Source organism: Suncus etruscus, chromosome 12 (assembly GCF_024139225.1).
Source record: "Suncus etruscus isolate mSunEtr1 chromosome 12, mSunEtr1.pri.cur, whole genome shotgun sequence".
In the NCBI taxonomy this organism is placed as follows: Eukaryota; Metazoa; Chordata; class Mammalia; order Eulipotyphla; family Soricidae; genus Suncus; species Suncus etruscus.
Window position 1 is genome coordinate 55,150,364 of NC_064859.1, and position 18,081 is coordinate 55,168,444.

The 18,081-nt window shown below is 41.3% G+C and overlaps 1 protein-coding gene across 19 annotated transcripts in view; it reads left to right on the top strand.

Moving 5' to 3' along the window:
* Positions 1–13,957, top strand: part of MAP4K4 (mitogen-activated protein kinase kinase kinase kinase 4) — a 148,033-nt gene extending 134,076 nt beyond the window's left edge. For all 19 annotated transcript variants that reach the window (XM_049784976.1, XM_049784980.1, XM_049784978.1 and 16 more), the window contains 9 exons: positions 309–426; positions 763–933; positions 2,740–2,883; positions 7,727–7,861; positions 10,655–10,755; positions 11,704–11,853; positions 12,377–12,536; positions 12,818–12,957; positions 13,657–13,957. In XM_049784976.1, the coding sequence (XP_049640933.1) occupies positions 309–426; positions 763–933; positions 2,740–2,883; positions 7,727–7,861; positions 10,655–10,755; positions 11,704–11,853; positions 12,377–12,536; positions 12,818–12,957; positions 13,657–13,740 (1,203 nt within the window). In that variant the 3' untranslated portion in view covers positions 13,741–13,957. The remainder of the gene's footprint in view (positions 1–308; positions 427–762; positions 934–2,739; positions 2,884–7,726; positions 7,862–10,654; positions 10,756–11,703; positions 11,854–12,376; positions 12,537–12,817; positions 12,958–13,656) is intronic.
* The last annotated feature ends 4,124 nt before the right edge of the window (positions 13,958–18,081 follow it).

The following is an 18,081-nucleotide window of genomic DNA, read 5'->3' on the forward strand; positions in this document are numbered from 1 at the left end:
CTTGGAGTTTATATTATAATTATTTTGGAAAATAAACCCCAGGAGGAAGAACACAGAGCACTGACTCCAATGATGACATGCCACAGGCCTGTCGTAGCAGAGAGACAGTGGGAAAGAACCACAGCTCCCCATGTCTTGGTTCCATGGTGCTGATACAGAGCACCCTGGCCCTGTTTCTGGGAGAGCGCTATGGGGGGGGGGGCAGGGCATCCTGTTGGGAGACAGCCCAGTGCAGAAGTGGATTGCCATGTTCTATGTTCATTTTGTCAATGTCTTTTGTATTAATAAAATTGAAATTTACATTGCAGACTCAATCCGCTAGTAGCACACTCCAGAAACACAAATCCTCCTCCTCCTTTACACCTTTCATAGACCCCAGATTACTACAGATTTCTCCATCTAGTGGAACCACAGTGACCTCGCTGGGTAAGTAATATTGCCACCAGGACACAGCTGGCACTCAGGACTTTGTCCTTTGCATTGTTTTTTCTGGTGGTTTGAGGCCTGGCCCAGAGTTTGTTGGAGATGCAGGCCTCAGAGATAGGAGTTCCCATCCCGCTTATGTGACCTTGTTTGCAGTCATCAGCAGAGTCATATTCTGTTGCACTTTGTTCTTCCCATGCACATGTCCTACAGATTGGGTTTCCTTTCCAGAGCATTAGCTCCAATATACTGAGTTACTGTTACTTGAAGTGCAGAGGAGAGGGAGGCAGGAGCAGCCTCTGAGTGCCAGGAAATAATCTCAAGTATTCTCTGTTGCAGTGGGGTTTTCCTGTGATGGTATGCGACCAGATGCCATAAGGCAAGATCCCACCCGCAAAGGCTCAGTGGTCAATGTGAACCCCACCAACACCAGGCCACAGAGCGACACCCCAGAGATCCGCAAGTACAAGAAGAGATTCAATTCCGAGATTCTGTGTGCTGCATTGTGGGGTAGGTCTCCCCCTGTTTTTCCACACTTTCATGGTTAGGCGTGGGCTGGGCAAGGGTTGCTAGGCATTTCGAGGGGCTCTGAAGTATCCTGGATAATTGTGGGGAGATGAGTGATTTCCTATGCATACTTCTCTCTCTGTTGAATCTCTTGTTAAAGTAGTACACATGCTCTCTTATTTGTTTTTGTCACCAGAATTAGGATTTATCTTAGTGTTTCAAAGGACTCTTTCTCTCTTTTATTTATAGCTAAGGTGATTTATCATGGTTCAGACATTTATGTCTTGCTGTGCACAGTCACCTTACCTCATCAACAACAAAATATCCCTTTGCCCCTATCTTATGCCTTAATTTCTCATTATTTTAAGATGAGGTCTTTTTTTTTGGGGGGGGGGGAGGTCTCTTTATTAGGAGAAATGTGTCAAGTTGCTTTTCTTTCAATATTTGAGTTCAGCATGTTGCCCTTGCTTTTTTTGTAAAGCTTTGGACTGAAACCTATAGGATGCTTACAACAAACAGATTTTATTAATTAGTTTATTTTATTGAAACCTTTGTGATCTACAAGGTCCTTTATAGTTGAATTTCAGATAAACAGTGAAACAGGGCCATTCCCACCACCGGTGTCAACCTCCCTCCACCAGTGATCCCAGAGTGCATTCTATACCACCACCCTTTGTCCCCTGGCCTGCCAGTATTAACAGGACCAATTAAGTTACAAACAGATTTTAAGAGCCACAGACCCAAGAATCTACAGAAAGGATCATTGAGTAATTACTTGCTGCACCTTCATACATGCACAGGACTTGCTCTCACATGTGCCCCTTGCCTTCATTGTATTTGTGCCACCACCTTGCTGACCTCACACCATATGTGGTGCTTTCTTCTTGCTTTATCTGTGCTTTTGGCCCCCACTTTTTTGTGATTGTCTGCCCAGAACACTGAAGTGAGCTTTTTCTAGTGGAGATTTGGCTTCTGCTCCAAAAATATTTCTTGTTCCCTGGACATTGCATATATGAAGGATGGGAGACTGTCTGCCCTGAGTCCAGAGCACATCCTCTGTGTGTCCAGCCTCTGCTGTCACAGAACCAATCATCAGGGGCCTACCCCTCTTCTCTGCCACCATAGCCCCTTCCCACAGACCAGGCCTTCTGAATTTAGTTCTTTGAGGTTCTGCATGAGCTCTCTGCTTACTGCCACAGTCTACTCAGAAGAATCATGATTTATTTTTTGCATGGAATTAAGAGCAGTGCTTGAACCTGGTCTGCCATGCACAAAGTATGCGCCTTCGCTGCTGAATTATGTCTCTGGCTCCAGGGGGACATTATGTTTCTAATATTTCTCTTAAACAGAAAGGACTGAGTGCAGTTATTTTGTAGTGGAGAACAGTTTTAAGACTAACATTACCTCAGTGATGGAAGCCCAGATATCATAAATTGTTAAGGACTTAAGGAAGCTAGCTATAGTTTGTTCCAGAAACTTATCATTAAAAAAAAATATGTAAACAGGTAAAGAAAGTACAAAGAGATTATGATGATAAGAGAACTTCGAGTCTGCGTAAGAACTACAAATGGGCAGATAGGAAGTTGAGGGAAAGAGTCTTGTTTTCTCCCTTTCTGCCCTTTCTTACATTTAAGCAAACGATTCATTTCCTCTCTTCGGTTGGTTTGGCGATTTTAGCAGTGTTAGAATTTCTTCTAACTGCAGCTGAGTAAAAATCTCCACTCTTTTCTAATGATGGGTTTATTTTCATCTAACCAGATTATTTGCTGATCGCGGCATAAAATTTACTTTTCTGTGTCCCTGAAACAGGAGTGAATTTGTTAGTGGGGACGGAGAGTGGCCTGATGCTGCTGGACAGGAGTGGCCAGGGAAAGGTGTACCCTCTCATCAACAGGAGACGGTTCCAGCAAATGGATGTCCTTGAAGGCTTGAATGTCCTGGTGACAATATCTGGTATGTGTGAATAGTGAAGAGGAGCCTATAGCTGCTGCTAACACAGGGCTTCCAAGAACAAAACTTTTCTTTGTTCCATCTCTGAGTTAAAAGCTGAATGAGGGGTCCAGAGTGATAGCACAGAGGCAGGACGTTTGCCTTGCATGCGGCTGACCCAGGACAGACCTGGGTTTGATCCCTGGCATCCCATATGGTCCCCTGAGCCTGTCAGGAGAGATTTCTGAGTGCAGAGCCAGGAGTAACCCCTGACCACCATTATGTGTGGACCCCCCAAAAAAAAACAAAAAAAAAAAAAAAAAAAGCTGAGTGTAACACTCCAGAAATGAGAAAGAATGGACCTAGCTATAACTCCTGAATAGCTGGGGGAGGTACACTTCCTAACTAGCATCTCCTACATAGCTTGCACCGTCTGACTCAGCTGCTGGATGGGTTGAGTTGGCTCATCCAATGTGGAAATCAAGTCCATTTCCCTAGCAGGATTCACATGCCAGTGGAACTGTTCTTTACTGTGATAGTAAAAAATGCTTTATTACATTTTTTTTTTTTTATTTTTGGGTCATACCCAGCAGTGCTCAGGGGTTACTCCTGGCTCTACACTCAGAAGTCACTCCTGGCAGGCTCAGGAGACCATACGGGATGCTGGAATTCGAACCACCGTCCTTCAACATGCAAGGCAAATGCACTACTTCCGTGCTATTTCTCCAGCCCTACATATTCTTTTTATATCAATAAGAAGTTGCCATGGGTTTTTTTCAAAAGAGCAATTTTTTTGTAGTCTAAATTATATATTGTAGTAGAGAGTAAGAATCTACTTAAGAAAAAAAAAACAGGGGAGGCCTAAGTAATATCCACGTACTATATCACATCATAGCTTGGTTTTTCACTTCCAGTCTATTCAGTATACATAGTGAAAGGGGAAATATGCTCATAATACGTTATTTAGTGCTTCAAACATACAGAGTCTCATCAGAGACTAATGTGGCACCTGTGTCCAGTGTGTCCACCTATGTTCTTCTGAACAGAGCAGGTGATGCCCCTCTCTCATCACTGCCACTAGCCACTGTCCTGAAGGCAGGCATGTTGTGTTCATGTGTGGCAGATCATGAAGCTTGTTACCAAATGTTCCCTAGAATAACTCATTGTGCACAGCTACCAAATACTTCTTTGCATGATATGTGGAATATTTCTATTTTTTTAATGTAAAATCTTATATTTTAATTTTGTGTTTTAGATTTTTTAAAATTTTTTTATTGACACCAATGTGAATTACATATTTTACAGTTTTATAGTTTAGATTTTACAATTTTATTTCAGGCACATAGTGACAGCAAATTAAGGCCATTCCCACCACCAGTGTTGGCCTACATCCTCCATAGTTCCTAGCATGCATCCCATATTTCCACGCTTAGCCCCCTGGAATACTAGTGTAACAGGATTATTTAGTGCATAGCTTATCATAGTTTGGGTCTCTTGATTTTTTTCTTTTTTTTTTTTTAATTTTTATTTTGATCATAATGGCTTACATATCTTTCACAGTAGTATTTTAGGTACATATTCACATTGAATCAGGGAAATACCCATCACCAAATTTGTCCTCGCCCCATCCCAGTTCCCTTTCTGCAACCCATGTACCACCCCCCACCCTCTGGGCTGCTAGAGTAAGTGGTCCCCTCTTTGTCTAGCTTACTATTAGTGATCATATATCTGTTTGGTCCTGTTACCCTCCCTTGTTTCCCCCTCTATTTAAGAGGTGGAGCTAGGTAAATCGAGTTATGTGGTTTTGTTTGAAGGAAAGAAAAGTAATAGATTGGGGTACCAAATAAAAAAAAAGTCAATACGCTGAAAATGGACAGAGTACTTCTAGAGGCTTTCAACCTCAGTTTGAGAGAGGATGTGAAAAAGGTAAATGAAGCACTACAACAATACAGAAAGAAATTTCAAATTAAATATCCAGTGAGCACTACAGCAATAAAGACAAGCACCACACAATAGTCTCGGTTCTGAAATCAAATCATGCCGGAATGCAAAAAGAAAAAGAAAGATAAGATAAAATAAAATAATATTGGAGACATCAACTTCAGTCTCTACACCAAAATAAAGACATCAAAAAAATCAATCAATTGATAAATAAATATGTGGGAAAATGATTGTTTTGTGTTTTTTTTTTTTTCTTTCCTTTTTCCCCCTGCATAGGCACAGTAAATATTAGGGATATTATAGAGGGAATTCTCTTGGCCTAGGAGATACAGGTTTTTTCCACCTCTGAAGTATTCTGTCATGGGATTAACTTTTTCCCCCTGCATAGGCACAGTAACTATTAGGGATATTATAGAGGGAATTCTCTTGGCCTAGGAGATACAGGTTTTTTCCACCTCTGAAGTATTCTGTCATGGGATTAACTATATACTCCTTGCATGATCATTTGCTCTCCCCTCGGTGTTTTTGTGGTGTATGGTGACTGCAGCTCAAAGAATGAAGCTTATGGTGAAGTCTTTCTTTGTGGTTCTAGCAGTTCTGCTTCTTCAGTGTCGTTTTAATCCATCTTCTGTAGTTGGTGGTCTTGATCATTATGTTGATCCTAGGATGGAGCCTGGGATAAAGTCTTCCGCCATTCACTTGTGGTTGTCTCAGTCAGTCCTCTGGAATTGGAGATCTTGTTTGTTGAACAGATCGTAGACCAAAAGCTAGGCCAGAGCTTTTTGTTGCTGTTGTTATTGTTAGTCCCTGGATGTGTACTGTCCAGTCCTGATTGTAACAACCAGTCATCTGTATATAGCGATCTTGGCTTTTGCACAGATCAAAGGGTGACATGTTTCCTGATTTTGTCTTATCGTTGCCTGATGAGGAAGGACAACTTGCTCTTAGATCAAGTTGTTCCCATTTCCTCTTTGTCAGGTTATCAATTTAGAACTTTTGTATGTCAGAGCAGCATTATGGATGCCCTGGAGGGGATTTGGCTCCTAGATCTGTGAGGAGAACTCTGTCGTTTCTATGTCTGGGATCCAGGCATATTTCTTTACTCACTTATATATAATAGTAATTCTTAGTTATCCCTCTTTTTTTTTTTTTCTTGAGCCACACCTGCTGAGTCTACTCCCTGGTAAAACATAGCTGGTCATGTTCTGTGGTCTGGGGTCATGCGGTGCTAGGAATTGAACCCAGTCCTTCTGTAGTCAAAGCATGTCTCAGCCTCATTTTTTCCTCCATCTTTTGTAAACATACTTCGTAAATAATATTATAGTTTGATCATTCATTGAGCATTCATACCCATGTTGCATACATAAATCATAAATTTTAGTACTTTGTATTGCTGTGTTAGTTGCAGAATTGTAAGACTTTTGGTTCTTTAATTCCAACAGTAGGTTTTAGTTTAATTATAGATCAAACTATTTTAAGTGCAGTGAAATGCTACAGTTCTTTAGTTTTCAAGTAGACTTTCTACTGGAAATAAAGGTGTTTTTTGAGATGGAAGCAAGGGAATGTTTTATCACTTTCTCAGTGAGAAAACAGCCATTTAAGGCTTGAATTTTAATAGGGAGTAAGCTTTCTTTAATTGGAAGAAAATTAAAATATACATCTAAAATTGGTTCAGACATCATTTGGGATCCAGTTACATAGAATGGTTTGTGAGGAGTGGAATCAACAAGAGAAGGAAACAGATACTGGTGTGAGCCCCCTCACTTGTGTGAAAGAGAGTGAAGGGAGGAAGCAAACAGTTCCCCCGCAGGCAGACTGATAGACTTGGACCCACAACAGTGCCCTAATTTCCTGGGTGGGCCTCAGGAGGAGGTGGGCAATGGTGCTAGGTGCTGGCACATAGCTTTGGGCTTGATTTAGGAGGAGTTCCCTGAAATAGGTTGCATTTGGATGTTCTTATAAATTATCTGCACTGGGTGAAATATTCTTTAAAAAAATAAAACTTCTGCATACAATATAACATTATGGTTTATTTCAGATTAATTATAGTTGTCCAAATTAAAAATGCATTGTCACAAAATGGAAACAATAAATAAAAAGCTACTGCATATATTTTTTGCAGTTTTTTTTTTTTTCAGAAATGTTTTTCGTTCACTAACTGAAAGAGACTGCATTTATTTATTTTTTTTCCTTAAAAGAAATTGCCGTGTTTGGGAACATAGTGGATAAAGTGCTTGAGTTGTACAGAAGTGATCTGGATTCGGTCCCTTGCCACTCCACGTGGGGCCTCAAACACCCCAACTAAAGTAGTCCCAAAGCACATACAGAAGTAAGGTTTGAGCACTGCTAGGTGTGGCAGGCACGCGCACGCACACACACACACACACACACACACACACAATTGGTAGATTTGTAGTGTGTGAGGTGACATTGCTAGAATGTACTACCTGAGCCCCCACACTTCTAAGCATGAGCACTAAGCCAGAAACCTAGCACCATGTGGACAAGTGGTGCTGGGTCTTCACTAAAGGAAGCAAAAAAATGTGGCTTCCATAGGTGAATGCAGTTTCTACTGTCTCATATCTCCATAGCCATTTCCTTTTGTCACTGCTCTGACGCTGAGGAGTAGTGTCTAATCACTGTTGTAATTTGCAATTCTTTAGTTATGTGATAAGGCTGTGTGTGTGTGAGACCTTGGAATTGAGATTTTTCCCTAAGTACCAGTTTTTGACTCTGAACATCTAACTCAGGCCAGTACCTAGTGATAACAATTCTGAGGAATTTTAGAAGGTCTTCCAAATAGCTTGAACTAAATAAGAGGGTTCCCTTTGGAGATATTTATTGTTTATTGACATTTCTTTTGTTGGGATTACATGATGCTGCCACTTTTAAAATGCATGATTAATACTTGTGTTTATTTTGCTAGGCAAAAAGGACAAGTTACGTGTCTACTATTTGTCCTGGTTAAGAAATAAAATACTACACAATGACCCCGATGTTGAGAAGAAGCAGGGCTGGACCACTGTAGGGGATCTGGAGGGCTGCGTCCACTATAAAGTCGGTAAGTGCCCTGTAGTGTTAAACGAATGTTCTGTTGAAGGCCCACATACTCTCTGAAGCATTTAATGAGGAAATTCTTTGAGATTTATAATTTGTTTGTCACCACTTCTAAAGCATATTCTGCTCCTGGTGTCACAGGGAGACGCAGGCGCACCTATAAGAAAATGTCTGTTTGGTGTCTGAGTTGCAGGGCATGTCACCATTCTTTCTCTAAGACACATGCTTTTCTCTCTAGAGGATCCCCTCTGGGTTTACTTCTGTAAGACAGCCCTGACATTCAGACGCTAGGGATTTGAAGTTGTCTTTTGTATTCTGAGCCTATTTCCCTACCAGAGTGGTTCTTGGCAGTCAGTAATAGATCCTCGGAGAGTCTATGTACAGAGTGTCTTATTTTGAATGAAGTGCACAGGGTCAGCTGCTGTGCTCTTTATTCATATGTGACTCTAGGTGGCCAGTATTTCATAGCAGCAGTTACGGTTTTCTCCTTGAAATGTGAAGAAATGCAAGCATTCTCCTGAAATACGGATCTCATAAGAAAAAGCCCTCAACCGGACTAGCATTTTTAGTGTAGAAAATGACTAGATTGATTAGAACCTATCTAATCATTTGAAAGGGGATTTTTGAGAACAATAAATACTGCTAGGGACTGGAGTGATAGCACAGGGGTAGGGCATTTGCCTTGCACGAAGCTGATCTAAGACGGACCACGGTTCGATCTTCCAGCATCCCATATGGTCCCCTAAGCCAGGAGCAATTTCTGTGCGCCTAGCCAGAAGTAAACCCTGAGCATCACAGGGTGTGACCCAATAAGAAGGCAAAACAAACAGAAAAACCCACCAAATACTGCTATATATACCCAAGAGGGGCTAGACTATGAGAACTTCTGATTTTTTAATATATCTTTATTTCATGTCTGTGAGGCATGGACTTTATTAGCTTCTCTGCTCAGGATTTTACAGTTGTCAACACTGTCTTTTTGTTTCTGTGATAGATTCACAGTCCTCAGTAATGACTGCAGGAGGCACCCTAATACTTGCAATGATTCTGAGGGATAATAGGAAAATACAATATCTCCTTGGTATAGTTTGGGGAAAGTTTTATTTGTTGGGTTACAGCTAAACATATCTAATAATTAAATCGGACAAGGCCCATAATAGTTAGTACACAAGTGGATCATTTTCCAGCGGGCCAGGGTAGGTGTGTTTGGTCATCCTGGGCATTTATTTGGAATGAAACCTTAGGCATTAGACCTCCTCATTCTTTGAGAATAACTCCTAAGAATTTTTAAAAGATAAGAACATTGTAATGTGGGCCAGAGAGATAGCATGGTGGTAAGGCATTTGCCTTGCCTGCAAAAGGTCGGTGGTTCGAATCCCAGCATTCCATATGGTCCCCTGAGCTTGCCAGGAGCAATTTCTGAGCGCAGAGCCAGGAGTATCCCCTGAGCGCTGCTGGCTGTGAACCAAAAAAAACCCAACCCCCCTCCCCAAAGAACATTGTAATGTCACTCATTTGTTGTCTTTATATTCTTGCAAAATTGTTTTCAGTTTATTAAGACCTGTAATATCACAATGGTTGTCATCAAGAATTGGGGGATACTCTGGTTTCTTTCAGATTACATAAATCTTGTGGGGGGATGCTCTCTGGTTTCTTTCAGATTGGAGTATTTAAATATATGCTTAGATTAAGAGGAAAGAAACTTTTAAGATTTAGTCCTTTAATGGCAATAGTAATTTTAAGTGCCCGTGGAGCTACATCTAAGTAGTCTGTTACATTAACAGAGCAGATGATCATAGTAAATTCTATTAAATGCCATTTAACAAAATTTAGGATCCTTTATGTATTCATATTAATGACAGGGTTTTGTTTGAACAGTGACAATATACAAAATTTAATGGAGGAAAAGAGTCTAGATAACAAACTCTCAAGATCTCTTTTCTAGAAAGGAAGAATTAAATAATAGTGTGACACTGGGTAGCTTTGGGAATGTATCAGGCCAAGAGAATGTATAGGCAAGAGAAACAGGTAAAAAGCAGCAGCAGCTGAATTAAGTTGGTAAACATGACCCTGGTATGTGTGAGGTTCTGGTTTTAACACCCCCCACCTCCACTCCACATGCCCCTTGTCCCCAGCACCTATCACCAGCAACATTATTGATGGGCCTCATTTAAAAAAATGTAAATGAGATTGCGACCGCGGTTCGATCCCCCGGCGTCCCATATGGTCCCCCCAAGCTAGGGGCAATTTCTGAGTGCATAGCTAGGAGTAACCCCTGAGCATCAAACGGGTGTGGCCCAAAAACCAAAAAGAAAAAAAAAAAAAGAAAATGAAAAACCAGCAACTTGCCTGGCTATAAGAAAACCAAACCCATTTAGAGCAGATAAGCGAGAGGCACTTTTAAAGACATGGTTACAAAGAGACAGTACTACATATTAAATAAAAGTCCTAGCAATTGTGAATGGCTTGAAATAGTACTGTTCATGCTCAAAGAAAGAAGTCTTGCTATGATTTGGGAGTTTGGGGGCTGATTAATACCTTTATCATCCCAATGAAATCAAAACACCAAGCATTGTGATCAGCTCCACACAAGATATATAAGGTGGGAATAGCTGACTTGCACATTAATAAATTTCAAAAGGAAAGTAGTAGACTTGATCTCACAGCCTGGTCCCCTGTTATTAAGGAGAGTCCAGATGAGGCATATTCACAAAGTTTGACAAGACCACTGAAAGCTATGAGAACTCTTTTCTGATACTGATGGGTATTTCTCTATTTGTGTGTTTTCTTTTTACAGTAAAATATGAAAGAATCAAGTTCTTGGTAATTGCCCTGAAGAGCTCTGTAGAAGTCTATGCGTGGGCTCCCAAGCCATATCACAAATTTATGGCCTTTAAGGTAATATCATCAAGTAGTATCATTGTTCATGTTGTGATCAGAACCAAGAATCATGTAGCAAAACCATAGATTGTTGGGAAGCTGTGTTTGAAAGTAAAGTGTGAAACATTTTTGTAAGAGAAGTTGTTTCTAGTACAGTGAGCCTAGATCTGTGCTATCTACAATGACGAGAACTGTTGCACAAACTCTTTGGTGGCCTATATAGTAGCGGAGGAAAGAAACAGAACAGCACCATCTTCATTCAAAAAGTGGGTCTCTGTCTCCTAAGATTATGGGTGTATGTAATGGGTGAGGTATATTTCTAATAAGGCAATACTTTAAGCAGCCTTAAAAATAGATTTAAAAAATCTAAAAAAACACTGTTGAGTGCGGGTCAAACCAAAAATAGTTAATGTACCATGGGCCAGAGAGATAGAATAAACGTTTAAGACTTTTGCCTTGCACGCTGCTTACAGTGGTTTGATCCCCAATTTTCCAAGGGATCTACTCACCACATACCACTAGAGGTCACTCCTAATCATAGAACAAGGAACACACCCTGTGTACCACAGGTGTAGCCCAATTCTGACCTCATCCTGCAAAACTAAAACATCAGAGAAATCATTTTTGTTTAAGGAAAGAAAATTCTCTGTATAATGCCTAACACAAATCCTCATTATTCTTTTTTAGATTATTTTCTTTTCTCAAGATGAACAATAGGCCAGTAAATGGCAAAGTGGCTCTTCTTGGACTAGCAGGGGGAGGTTAGGGCATGAATTCTAGAATAAGAATCTTCCAGATGATGTTAACAGACATGAGCACAACCATTAGTTTAGAGTATTATTAGTTACAGTAGTTAGCAAGTTTGTTTGGAAATTGAAATACCTTGCATCTGACTTCTTAAATTTTATCTATCACAATGAGTTATACTTTATCTTAAGTACTTCTTTCTTGGTCATGTTTTTGTAGTCCTTTGGAGAACTGGTCCATAAACCACTGTTGGTGGATCTCACTGTTGAGGAAGGCCAGAGGTTGAAAGTGATCTATGGATCCTGTGCTGGATTCCATGCTGTTGATGTGGACTCAGGATCGGTCTATGACATTTATCTACCAACACACGTAAGAAAGAACCCACACTCTATGGTTGGTTGACTGGCTTCATTTTGTTTTGACTTTTTTCTTTACTCTGCTTAGTGAACTAACACAAGCAGGGATTCCTAACTACCCCCTTGGTCTGGGGTGAGTATTTATTTTACACTGTGCCATTTTCAATCATGCCATGCTTGAAATAATGGAGGCCATATCCTGTGGCCTCTTAGCTCTGACTTTGACTAACATGGGATGGATTGGGGACAGTGGGTTGATGGCCACTATATAGCTGGGTGTGGACCTGGTTTGGAGAATATAAGCTTTTTAGTGAGACCAATAATTTAAGTATTTTAGAGCCTGAAAATGTGATTTAGTAGTTGATAGTCTAATGAGATGCTGGGCTGTATATCATATACATTTTCTAGAATGTTACCCATTATTTCTATATTTATCACTAGTAATATGAACCGCTAAATACAGGCTTATTCAGCAGTTTTCAGGGGCTAGTAATGGTGACAAACATGCTTTCCGGTACTTTGTTTTCCTTCTTTAGATTCAGTGTAGCATCAAACCCCACGCGATCATCATCCTCCCCAACACAGATGGAATGGAGCTTCTGGTGTGTTACGAAGATGAAGGTGTTTATGTGAACACCTACGGGAGAATCACAAAGGACGTAGTTCTGCAGTGGGGGGAGATGCCAACGTCTGTGGGTATGTCTCACTCCAAGGAGGCTCAGCTTTTGTAAAAGCAGGGCCCTGGTCCATGTATTCCTTTTTCTTTCACATGGATGTTAGAGGCTGAGAGAGAGAGAGAGAGAGAGAGAGAGAGGGAGGGAGGGAGTGAGAGAGTGAGTGAGGGAGGGAGAGAGAGAGAGAGAGAGAGAGAGAGAGAGGGAGAGCGAGAGAGACTGTGAGACTGTGAGACTGTGTGTGTGTCTGTGTGATTTTTGCGATTGTTTATCTAATCGTATGTGTTTTTCTCTTCTCAAAAGCATATATTCGATCCAATCAGACCATGGGCTGGGGAGAAAAGGCCATAGAGATCCGATCTGTGGAAACTGGTCATTTGGATGGTGTGTTTATGCACAAAAGGGCTCAGAGACTGAAGTTCTTATGTGAACGCAATGACAAGGTAACTGTCTCCTCGGTGTTCTTATTAGTTGCTCTGGCCACTTAGCAGTGATTTGTTTTCAATAGTCTGGTCAAGGCTTTCTCTAGGTGTTTTCATTGAGTCTGAAATTATTAGGGAATTTTTTAGATTCAGGGGTCCTCAAACTTTTTAAACAGGGAGCCAGTTCACTGTCCTTCAGACTGTTGGAGAACCAGATTATAGTAAAAACAAAAATTATGAACAAATTTTTATGCACACTGCATATATCTTATTTAGAAGTGAAGAAACAAAATGGGAATAAATACAATATGTGGCCCTCGGGCCGGAGTTTGAGGACCATTGTTAGAAGAACCTTCTTAGAAGTTTATGAGGGTTGGAATCTGTTTTACTTTGCTTTTGCTGTGAATTGATAGGGATTTTTATCTCTGCAAAAATTTTACTTTGAGGACTTGAATTTGATCTTCAGGCTCATTAGGTAGCAGGCTTTCCTTCTTGGTCCTGATGGAAACTAGCTACCAGTTACCACTCCTCAGCAATGAGAATGACCATACCCTAGAGTCCCTTATAGATTGCTCTCTGGCACTGGGCCCTATGCCTGACCTGGCCTGGCCTACATTTAGGGGGCGGTGGAAGGGGGCGGCCACTTTGGGCTTCTGGCTTGGGCCCCTCAAACTGGCACCTTCACACTGACATGTTTCCTTCCCTCTCTACTCCACACAGGTGTTCTTTGCCTCCGTCCGGTCCGGCGGCAGCAGCCAGGTGTACTTTATGACATTAGGCAGGACTTCCCTCCTGAGCTGGTAGAGGCGGGCCTGTGAGGACACTGGCACCCGGAGTCACCACGGCCCCGAGAACTCGGAATTCCTGGCAACTGGAGCTCAGGCTGCACCGCGGCCGTCTCGGATGGCGCGTTCACAGGCAGCGTGCGTGGCCTTCCTCTCTCCTTCCTTCCTGCTCCTCTCCTGTCAGTTCAGCCCCGTTCTCTTCTCCTTACTCAAAAATAAATCAAGGCTGCAATGCCGTGGTGCTGTTCAGATTCTACCATCCGGTGCTAGCAGTGTTTGGGATCAAGCATCACCTTTCCTTCAGCTCCAGAGCTCCTTGTCTCTGAAGGACTGTCTCGGGGTTCTGGGCGGAGACCGTGACATGCCATTGGTTGGACGGGAGGCCAACACCGGGGAGGCGTTGAAGTGGTTTTACAAGCAGATTTAATATAGTAACATTAACAATGTATTTAATTGACATTTCTTTTTTTTGTAATGTGACGCTATGTGGAAAAAAGCAGAAGGTGCAGGTTTAAGAAGTTAATATTTATAAAATGTGAAAGACACAGTTACTAGGATAACTTTTTTTGTGGGAGGTGCGGCTGGGGTGGGGAGGGCAAGTCAAAGGGTCCCATTTTGTTTCTTTGGATTTTTTGGGGGTGGGCGGGGGATGGCTTGGCCAAGAACTCAGTCTTTTTTTTTGTGTACCGGGTTTTACTTAAATCATGTGCAAAAATGGTTCTTAAAAAAAAAAAAGTAAAAAGAAAATGTGTGCATTTGTTTAATGGCCAGAACTTTGTGTGACAGTATTAGCACTGCCTTGATTCCAGGTTTAATTTTTGTTTAAACCTAAAAGTGCAACAACAAGTTTTACTCTAGTCTTGCACTTGCAGAGAGGGGGGGAAAATAGTTCTTTCAACCACATGTTGATTTTCTGCATACCTCACTATTTCTAATGCATTAAAGGGTGGTTTAGTCTTTTGTTTTTGTTTTTTTGTTTGGGGAAGAAAACATTAATGTTTAATTTAATCTTAATACGAAAACTGTCCAACTGACGTTATTAAACTATTATTTTTGTCCCAGGTTTCAGTAGGCACAAAAGGAAATGGTCCCTGTTAGCGAGGGAACGTGCCCCTTGGCTCCGGGATGCTGAGTGAAGGGCTGTTCCCAGTCCAGAGAGTGGCTGGGGCCACTGGCACCCTGGCACAGGCCTCGTTTTGCTCCCTTTGGGGCTTAATAGCACACAACTGGGCCTAGTAAAGTCGTCACACAAAACTTGAGAGTCACAGAGCCTGTCCTTGGGGGTAGGAATGGGGGGACGATATATTCCTTTTCCAAAAATACAGTGTGCTAAAACTCTGGTTCTCCAGACCGCAGCATCCTCCTGTGTCTGAGGTGTAATAGCCAAGCCCTGGCTTTCCCCCTTTTCTCACTTGCTCTTTTATTCTCTGTTTTTTTTTTTTTAAACCGATTTACGTTATGAATATGTTCATGACATTTGTAATAAATGTCTTGGGTAATACCTTGTTTCCTGGCTTCATCGTCACTCAGTTCCTTAAGGCAATGACTTGTGTGCTGATAGAGCAGGTGTCTCATGCCACGGATCTACCATTTCTTTTATGATCAGTGCGGGAATGGTGCTAGAATGTGGCTGTTTCTCACATTGCCACCTGGCAGAAATTTGGTATTTCAGAGCTAACTCTAGGCCTTTCGGTTGGTTTCCTGTCATAACCTTAGGGCGTGAGTTTGCGGCAGAGGAGAAATCAAAGGTTAGGATTGGTATGGGGGTAAGGCTGAGTCTGGGTACAATCCTGGCACTGCTTTGGGATGTCTCCTGGGTGCTACCAAAAGAGAACGGAAAATGGGACTTTGTCCCCCCCCAAAAGGTAAGAATCTTTTTTTTTTTTTGCCAAGGCAAAGTGGTGATCATTCACTTCGCATGGTGTAAACTTTTGAACCAAGGCTTTCTCTCCTTTGAAAAATTTCTAGTGAAAAAATAGATCCACTCAAATGCAGAAGCAATCGCTGGTTGTACAAATCCTTAGTGACAACAGATTCTTCAAACTCTCCCTTGGAAGAACAAGTCAATGAAAGTAGTTCTTCCCTTTGTAGGAGTTTGGAATAGTGCTAATATCCAAAGCAAGAAGAACTCAGCCTTCCCTTATTGACGTACAGCTAACAGAGAGAAGATGTTAACATAGAGTTAATCTCATCTTTGTAAAGAATTTTCAGATGGGCCAAATATTATCATTTTTTACTTCAGTTAAAATCAGATTCCCAATGGTGATTTTTGGTTTGGGGCCACACCTGGTGGCGCTCAGGCATTACTCCTGGCTTTGTGCTCAGAAATCACTCCTGGCTGTCTTAGGGGACCACATGGAGTGTGAGAAATCAAACCCAGATGGGCTTCGTTCCAAGCAAATGCCTTCCCCAATGTGCTGTCGCACTGGCCCCCTCCAGTGGTAATTATTTGTATGCAGTTTGGTTTTAAAATTCAGATATAAGGTGCCTCAGAAAGTGAATGTGGGTGCCAAGAGGAGCGAAAATGGGGTGGAGTGGTGGATTACAGTGCAGCTTCTGGCTTTCGAGATAAGCAAAAAAGCCAGACAAGTTCTTTGATAGCAAAACTAAGCTTCTGATGATGATAATGGCATAATCATCTACAGGCTTGGAAAGCCACCTCTCTCAGCTAGGGGTTCCTATCCAGATGCTGCCAGTGGTGTCTTACTGAAATTACAAAGGTTGCATAGACTTTGACTAAAACACTTACTCTAAGGAAGCAACAGGGTCTGAGCTCAGTGCAGATAACCACTCACCATCTCAGTGTTTTGGGGTGATGGAGATTGTTTATAGTTGGGGTTGGTTTTCCGAAATCTGACTGCCCTGTCAGGCAAGGTCTCATGGAATGAACACTGCTTGCCTGCAGCACCCCCTTTTTCCTCCTAAACCACATACTGTCACTACAACGTGAAGCAGATTTTCAGTGAGAATTCTCCATCAGAGACTAGAAATGGAAAATGTCTTAAGAAGCTGGCTTTATGGTTTTTTTTTTTTTTCTGTAAAGTAATAACTTCACAGAAATGCTAAGGTGGCAAAATTACATGAGAAGACAGTATTATGATGTCGTTAAATACAAAGCATCAAACGATTGCTATGTTCTTGAAAACACAATATGTCTCTAGGTTTAGTCAAAGGTTTCATAAATAATACCTTTCTGTATTTATATCAGTAACTATTGAGTGCAGTGTTTTTACTTTTTCTCGTGCACATGTTACGTTGGAGAAAATGTTTACAAAAATGATTTTGTTACACTAATGTGTATTCCATATTTATGGATTATTTGTAAGTGATTTTATGGGTTATTTAGGTTTTCATCCTAGTTGTAGCACACTCAGTTATTTATAATCCCTAGATTTGACAATTAAAAATTTGCTAAACAGTAATAACATGGCAAACTGCATTAAACCTACTAATCACAGAGAGACAAAACCAATTGACAACAAACATCCCTTTTTTTCTCAGTGCTAATTTGTTTTTTTTTTTTTTCTGTATTATGAAAATTACTGTCCCCTCCCTTTTTATTCCTAAAATAAAGTAAAAATGGCACCTACTATGAGTGGCATGAGTTTCAAATATGTTCTGATCCTTTGAAATGAATGTTTTTTCCTACAAGGATCTATATTTTCTGCACCACCACCCCTCTTCTCTTGGGTAACCCCTGACAATGTTCAGCCAAGCACAACCTAAACAGAAGGGGACCTGAGCTTGATCAGGCATTGTTCAGGGACTCGCCATTTGTGATTTATGAAAGTAGCAAACAATTGTCCAGAGGTCTCAGAGATGACGCTGGAGGTGAACTCTTAATCACCAGTTCCCTGAAGCCAGAATGACATCAAATTGACTTGTGGTGCTGATATCAAATCTCAGACCTCACAAGTGCAAGGCTTGTCTTGTCACTGAGCCACATCCCTGGCCCATAAATTGATTCTTAAAGAAGAAAAAGATTGTATCTTCTAAGTCTTAAATGGATCATACGGGGGAAATAGCATATGGTCTGCACATTATGGGATGTGTTAGGCAGTCCTGTCTGACACTATCGTAGATGCTAATTCAGGCCTGGTCTTTCAGCTCTGTATGTGTCGAGCCACTACTGCTGAGTCCTGGGAGGGGAAGTTTCTGCTTTTCAGAGATCACTGGCATTTCTGGCCCTTGGGGCCTGGTACATCAGCAACTGCACATTTGCTCATGAACTAGACCATCTCCATTGTTTCCTACTGTGAAAGTAAAATTGCACACACTAAGGCCACCAAATACTGATAGTAAGTTTTTTTTCCCTCCAAGTTTGTGGCAGCCATTGAGTAAATAGGAATAAAATTCTGGA